Source organism: Clupea harengus, chromosome 11 (genome assembly GCF_900700415.2).
Source record: "Clupea harengus chromosome 11, Ch_v2.0.2, whole genome shotgun sequence".
In the NCBI taxonomy this organism is placed as follows: domain Eukaryota; kingdom Metazoa; phylum Chordata; class Actinopteri; order Clupeiformes; family Clupeidae; genus Clupea; species Clupea harengus.
In genome coordinates, this window is record NC_045162.1 from 25661544 (window position 1) to 25669273 (window position 7730).

The 7730-nt window shown below is 42.5% G+C and overlaps 1 protein-coding gene across 2 annotated transcripts; it reads left to right on the top strand.

Moving 5' to 3' along the window:
• The first annotated feature begins 4594 nt into the window (after positions 1–4594).
• Positions 4595–7231, top strand: LOC105908899 (transmembrane protein 74). 2 transcript variants are annotated; one of them, XM_031576228.1, is made up of 2 exons: positions 4595–4983; positions 5692–7231. In XM_031576228.1, exon 2 carries the CDS (start codon positions 5758–5760, stop codon positions 6619–6621), a length of 864 nt encoding a protein of 287 aa, XP_031432088.1. In that variant the 5' UTR covers positions 4595–4983; positions 5692–5757; the 3' UTR covers positions 6622–7231. The 2 variants fall into 2 exon arrangements, with proteins under 2 accessions (XP_031432088.1, XP_012692913.1); XM_012837459.3 differs by having other exon boundaries at positions 4595–4943.
• Positions 7232–7730: the final 499 nt, after the last annotated feature.

Below are 7730 nucleotides of genomic sequence, written 5' to 3' on the forward strand. Positions count from 1 at the left end.
TTTTTACACCACCTTATTAGGGCATGATTATCCACACCCACCACTATTCTATCATTCAGATCTACTCCCCGTGTCGACCATTTCATTCTTCTGATGAACTCTGGTTGTTTTTACCTTCTCTCCACAACAAGAGATCTCAATCAAGACTTTTTTTTAAATTGTGGGTCCTCTGTGGTGGAATGAAATACCTATTTCTGTTCATTCTAGCAAAAGCCTTGACATTTTCAAGAATCATTTAAAGGCCCATCTTTTTATGGTGCATCATTCATGCTAACTTACTTGTATGCTACTAGAAATATATACAATATTCTCTCCGCTCTAGTTTTTCTATTTGATTTTGGCATTTTGGTGATCTACAGCCAGTCAGTCTTTCTTCCTGCATAACTCCAGAAGTTACCATATAAATACTATTACATATTAAGAACGCAATAATACTAATTAGAAAGCAGTGTATTTTTAACTACAATGAAGTTTAATTGCAGATTATCTTTCCACTTGTATTTTTATTTCAGTGTACTAATGTTTAGTACTTACTTTCACACTCAGAAATGACAAACCTGGGTCTTCACTAGCTGAACTAATGTTATATGCTTACTTAATTTGGTCTCCACATTAATCCAAAACAATCATGTCACAACTAAGATCTTTTTAAAAACAACAATAAAAAAATATATCAAAAACAATTCAGCATAATTTTCAGCATAATAACTTGAATGTAGGGGTCAGGGTTCGGAACAGCCAGCTGGCCAACTGAAAGAACCCTATAAATTATGGTATCAAATAATACTTTAATACTAACACTTAATAAACATTGAAAATCTGCACACCTAAAAGCTCTTTCAATTTGTTTTGGGCTTTGTTTTGTTTCGTTTTTTTGTTTGCAGGACAGCAGTTTACACCAGTTTGGTAGAATGGCCCAAATCTTATTCTGTCCCTGTGAAAATTTGCTGACGTTTATTTCCATCACAAACCGAATTCAAAGTCTGCTCTCCTGCTCTCTCCTCTTTTTTTTAAAGCAAGCAAATCTCGATTGCCTTTCCTGCTGAGGCAGGTTTCTGAAGTGCAATTTCAATAGTAGGGTCAAAGTTTACTCTCAGTGATGGATCATCATTCAACGGGTGCTGATATGTGGTTGAATATTCTAGTACGGAAATTTCATCAGGCCCAGAAATGATGAATATATGAATAAGTCAACAGGGAGAGTATTCCTAAAAGCATGACAGTGATCTCATGGTTTGTTATGTTAATTTAATGAATTATTTATCCCTGCCCCCCCCCCCCTATATCATGAATCGCTCATTTCTCTAATTGAAATTTGGAGGGAACTTTTCGGAATTCAAAACACAAAGCTCCTCTTTTGTGCGTTTTGCTATCAAGGTTCGACTGCCAGCAAACTACTCAAAGCTTGGCAGCCCCCATTTCAAAATAGTAAATTAAATGTTTGGCCTGGAGTCAAGGCCCTTTCATTTTCCTAATGACCAAAGTCCAATGCGACATCTGACCCTGCATGTTTTGGTTCGAAAGGACTTGGCTTCCATGGCTATTCACTTAAAGTTCCTAAACACCAATTCATTTGTATTACTTTGCAGGGGAAGATCATGCCAACAAACAAGCACACACACACACATACACACACACACACACACACACACACACACACACACACACACACACACACACACACACACACACACACACACACACGCACAAACTGCAGACTTCATCAGTGAGAAGAACATACCTCTGTGCTCAGTGCCAGCACACAACATGCAGTTCAGCATATGGTTTCATGAACAGAACCGACAGGTCACAGGTAACCATCTGGCTTTCTATGGAGTGCTGTGTCTGAACAGCCTAAAACCTAAAAGCCAGTGCTGTAGAGAGGGGGGGAGGGGGGGAGGGGGGGGGGGGGTCATGCTCTAGATTAGCAAAGGAATCTGCCTTTAAACTCTGCAAATAAATGCAGAACATTGCATTGTGTGTGTCATACTTTTGCTATATGTTCCACCCACCTGAATCAGGGAAATCCATTTTGTAGAACGAAGCAGCCGGTTCCCCTCGGTAATCTTTCGACAAGCAAATACCAATAATACATGGCCATGCATGAGGACAAACAAATAAACACAGAGGGCACGCACAACATGCTTGTATACTATATACTTGTGTACATAAGACACAGGCAGCCGGATGGGGAATGCTGAGCATTTCTCGAACTTATTTTAGTTCATAGGCATCAACATTTTATGGAGTCAACGGGTGATTGATGAATTATGAATGAAGAGTGAGCGAGGAACTCATAAGGCTGAAGAGAATAATTAATTGGTCACAGTATGACTTTAATCAGATTTGTAGGTTATATGAAATATGTCTAACACGAAGGCATTAACGATGATGAGTAGATCAAAAATGTGTATAGAATCTAAAGTGACTATAAAAGAAAGAAAAAAGAAAAAGAAACTGTATGAATTCTTAAAATGTCTGTCAGAGATTGTTACAATTTACATGTCATTCATAAGGAACACATTAGTGAAACTCTCCAGAAAAAAATACATCTAAAAATGGTGGATTCTTCAAGTCAAAAATGTGATTTAGACATCCACAGCTCTGCTGGGATTTGGGGAGACTCTAAGGCTTTCAGGGCGAGCGGGGTGGTGCGATTAGGACAGCCCGTTTCAATCAGCCTTGAAGGAGAGAGCTTAAATATTTAATGAACCTATCTGTTGTCACCCAACCCCTTTATCTCTCTATCTTTCACACTCTCTTTTCTCTTCCATCTTCATTGTCCTTCTTTAATATTCTGCTCATTTCCCTGACATAGATATATCGCTCTGTTTTCTATTTAATTTCCCAAACCTGATTCCCGGTGCCTGCTAGATAAGAATGGGGGGGATTTTTTTTCCCTTTGCCTGTTTCCCAACTACACCCTCTAGCCCTGGCATGCCTTATTCAAGTGCCAGCTTATGAATAATCCAGAGCGGGCAGAGGGGCGAGAGTGGCTGAGCTGATCGCTGCTGTCTGCCAGGACCTCGTAAGGCATCTTCACATTTGCCATCCACTCCTCCCACCTCATGGGCGCGCGCACACATACACACACACACACACACACACACACATACACACACAAGCACTCACACACACATACACACACATTCTCACACACACATACACCCACACACACACTTACATACACACACACACACACACACACATATACACACACACACACTCACCTACACACACACACATACACACACACACATACACAAACACACACACACAAACACACACACACATACACTCACACACACACACACACACACACACACACACACACACACACACACACACACACACACACACACACACACACACACACACATACACACACAACTGTATGCACGAAGTGTGTGCTTGTGTATTGATCCACTTGCACCAGTGGGAGTGTTAGTGTAAATGTATGTGTGTTTGTCTATGCAAGGGTGTGTGTCTGTGTGCATGCATGCATCTTTCTGCACACACACACAAACCCTTCCAATGCGTGCACACACATGCATCACACACACACACACACACACACAAAAGCACAGGTACATCATCGCCCATGCATACATGAACATCACCACACACACACTGCAGAACAGACTCACATCAAACAGCCTGATTAATGAGATCTTTCACTCAGAGAGAAACATACACTTGACCTCCGAACAGAAGCAGGAATACACACAGGGACCCACAGCTCCACCACACGTAGCCTTCTATTTCTCCTCCTATATTTCTCTTCCCACACACATCAGACAGAATAAAACAATGAATCATGTAGCCAGTCAGTCCCATGGTGAATACGTGGAATGGCATGTGATTTATATTATCAGCTTTGTCAGCCACAATGTCACATTGAGTGTCAGTCTCTATGGAGTCTTCACATTTGTGATTTAAGGGGATGTCCTCCACGTACGGCAAGAGCAGGTGGCACAGTCTGAATATTAGATCTTTCCCAACCACTCCGCAGTGGCCACAGTGTGTCCTTGGAGAAGTGCACAGGCCTGTGCCAGCGAATGAATGAATGACGGAGTAAAAAAATCCCAGACAAGCACCCCCGATCATATATCAAATTTATATGCTGATACGTAGATGAGCCAGTTCCTCGTCTCTCTATCGCCACATACATAATGCAATGTCATGATATATAGGGAATCATGACGGGGCGTTTTCTCCCCACTCCCCAGCATGCGGGACCCAGCCCCCTGATATTAATCTCTGTCGGGGTCCACTCCTCCCGCAGGCTCATCTGTTAAATGGGAATTTCTTGGGACTCTGGCCAAAAGCTGGGCACTCTGGCCCTTACTCCAGAGGCCCTGTTCAGCTAAAAAACTGGGTTGGTTTTTGAGGCGATTTGTGTGGTGGTTGGTGGATTTTTAGAGGCATTTAAATCACGATGACAGCAGTGTGATAGTGGGAAGGGCAATAGAGACTGTGATTCGTAAGTAAGAATCGAGAGAGCGCAAGATCTCTAGATTAAAAATGGATTATGTTGGCCGTTGATGACTGCCCTGTAATCTTTAGTGCTTTCAGGGGACAGATGGTGCACGATGGGTGTGTTTTTCTAAATCTCACTTCACAAATTAGCTGTGATGTGAATGTGAAAGTAAATAACAATGACTTAAAAACACAAACAGCTGTTCCTCAAACACTGCAAGTCCGTCCGAGGCATCATGGACTTCATTTCCCAGAGTCCTATCAGCTATTTTAAGTTCCCTCTCCCATGACTATTTACACAACCGGCTGATGTGATCTAAAGCTGGTGAAGAGTACCGGCGGCACAGTTCAGCACCACAGCGAGGCAGCCCAAGCCGTGCGTGGGAGGGACTACAGCGGAAAGCTCTCCTTTCAATTACGCGGCAGAAACCAACCCGGGATGCTAACATGCTCGTCTGCAAAAGGTATTTGTTAAAAGTCCACGATTGCTTTACTACAATTTTGGTTAGTATTCAAATTTGAATATTTGTTTTACTGAAGAATAGCAGTAGCTTTGCTATTCGTGTTTTGCATAGCACGGGCTGGAGAAGCCTATTCTATCCGACTTTAACTGTGACAATGAAATCTGTCGGAGAGACGCCTGCACATCAAAAGTCTGCTAGCTAAAAGCTACGTTGATTTTTCATGACAATTTTGTCCTCTGTGAGCATGAAACTTGAGTTTTGTTACAAGTTTGCTACTGCTACCGTAGAACATGCTTGTCCAGCTCTCAAATGTGCTATTTTAGCGAAATGTTTTTACAAAATATTGACTTCAGGCTGTGTGTGATACGTTGGTAGACGCATCAATCTAGAGCTGCAGCCTAGTTTTTGACCACGATTTAGACATTGCGTTTTAAACCGAATTAAAGATAATCTGAGGGTTTATGTGGATTGCTTTCCTAATTGGATACTGATTCAGCGGCTAATCAGTCACTTTAATCGCCTTTGAAAGAGAGGCAAAAGATTTCTTTCGAGCACAATAATTAACTTCAGTCGTGGCATTTCAGATTACTGTCTAAATAGGTTAGTCTATAGACGCCGTAACAGTGAAGCAAACCTTCAGCCCAAGCAATGATAATGTTTAATCCCCAGCCCAACGTCACGTGTGTCTGTGCTTTAAATTGTCAATTTAATGGTGTGTGACATCTTTCGTTTCACTGATTTGTTTTAGGTGTGCTGTGGATGTGATCGCGCGAAGAAAAGCAATGAATAACACAAACTAAGCGGGGATAATCTAATGGCCTCGTTGGAGTTACTTTATATAGATAAAGCAGGAGGAAAATCCGATACACCACTCGTCCTTGAATGGGCATCAAATCCGCTGGACGTTCACAAATCGAAAAACCCAGCCGTCGAGGCGCTTCCCAGGGAGATTGAGCGCGGTTTGACTGTGAGAGTGTCTGACTGCGAGGGACAATGTAATTCAGTACCAAGGACGGTTCCCTTGAAAGGACTCCCAGGCAAACACGGCCACAGAGGAGCCGAAAAGGTCAGGGTGTGCTGCGATGAGGAATTGGAGACGTCTTTCACATACGTGGACGAAAATGTCAACTTGACATTGGCAACTCCGGACGCAAGCGGGAAAGTTCCACCTGGAGCCGTTTGCCATAGTTCGTCGTGCGAACTCCGCCCAGAAGGCTTTCAGGAGCTGTCGCTGATGTCCGAAAATGACCTTACATCGGAAAGTGCCGGAAAATCAGTTGACTATGGATTTATTAGTGCGGTCACATTTCTTGTGACTGGAATTTCGCTGGTTATCATATCTTATTCCGTTCCTCGTGACGTTAACGTGGACCCTGACAGCGTCTCAGCCAGGGAGATGGAAAGGTTGGAGAACGAGAGTGCGCGGGTAGGGGCACACCTGGATAGGTGCGTCATTGCCGGGCTCTGTCTTCTCACCCTGGGTGGAGTTGTGCTCTCAACTCTTCTAATGATATCCATGTGGAAGGGGGAGATGTACAGGAGAAAGGCTTTCGCATACAGCAAGCACTCTACAAAACTGTATGGTTCCATCAACTTTAACACAAGGTCTAGCCCCAGTCGCACATCTCCTCATTGTTCCTTGGAGGAAGTAAACGACGCAAACCATATCCGAGGATGACTTATGTCTGTATTGCAAACCCATGCACCCGCCCCAAATATTAACACTATCAAAACAAACTCACTCGCAGCATACTAACATATCAAAGATGATACTAATATCCTCTGCCGTAGTAGGCCACACATCGTCAGTGATTATTCTTAATGGACTTGTGGTGTAGCACTATTTACTGAAACATTCATGTTGTGAATGGTCACAGAGAAAAAGCATTAGCAATACACAGAGAAACGTTGCTAACAGTGTAACAAGATAGCATGTGTTTTGAAGTATGCATTGTTAAATGGATTTACTCTTCCAGTAAAAAAAAGGAGAGCACATGTCCAGAATCCTTGAAAGCCTCTGTCTGTGGAGAGAGAAGAGAATCTATTGGAGATGCAATATCGCAAAGCTTTCATTTATCATTCATTTTTAATGTTGGGGGGGGGGGGGGAGGAACTCGCAGCATGCAGAATTTTTGAACAGAAATGTTGTCAGTCTTCTTTATTCTGAGAGGGGAAAAGGTTGCCTGTACAAGTACACACAGTGCTGGGTATCTGTTGTCAAGCCCAATTTATATTTCACCCTGGAGTTTCACCGAGTGGAAATAAATGTAAAGGTGTTCGATACATAAGGAGATGTCCATGTCAATTCTCCCAGCTGGTTGGTCATTCATTTTAAACGAGTGATATTGCCCCGGGCTAATCAAATTTATTGACAAAGTGAACTGGATCTACTTGCTTAGACATAAACGACATATTAAAAAGTGCTCTTTTTTTTTTAACAATGTCTTTAGCTTACCTTTCAATTCACTCTTCCTCCTTTTCAAACATCTGTGTTCCTCTGTTCCAGCTCTTTCTCCCCTCTTGCATCTCTGGGCTCAAAACTCCTTTCTTCTATTTCAGTGCACCAGAATTATCCATAATCACGGAGAAGGCAGAGTCAGCACTAACAAAATTACCCTGAATAAGACACCACAGGGACATTTTTCACAGAGACACTCTCCCACTGAAGAATTCAAACAGATTAGCCTTAATGCACAACGTAGATCGTGATAAAGTATAGGCAAAAATATTCTGGTCAAAATAACAGTGTATCTGTTGCAGCCGATGTGGCATGTGTCGGTGAAACAG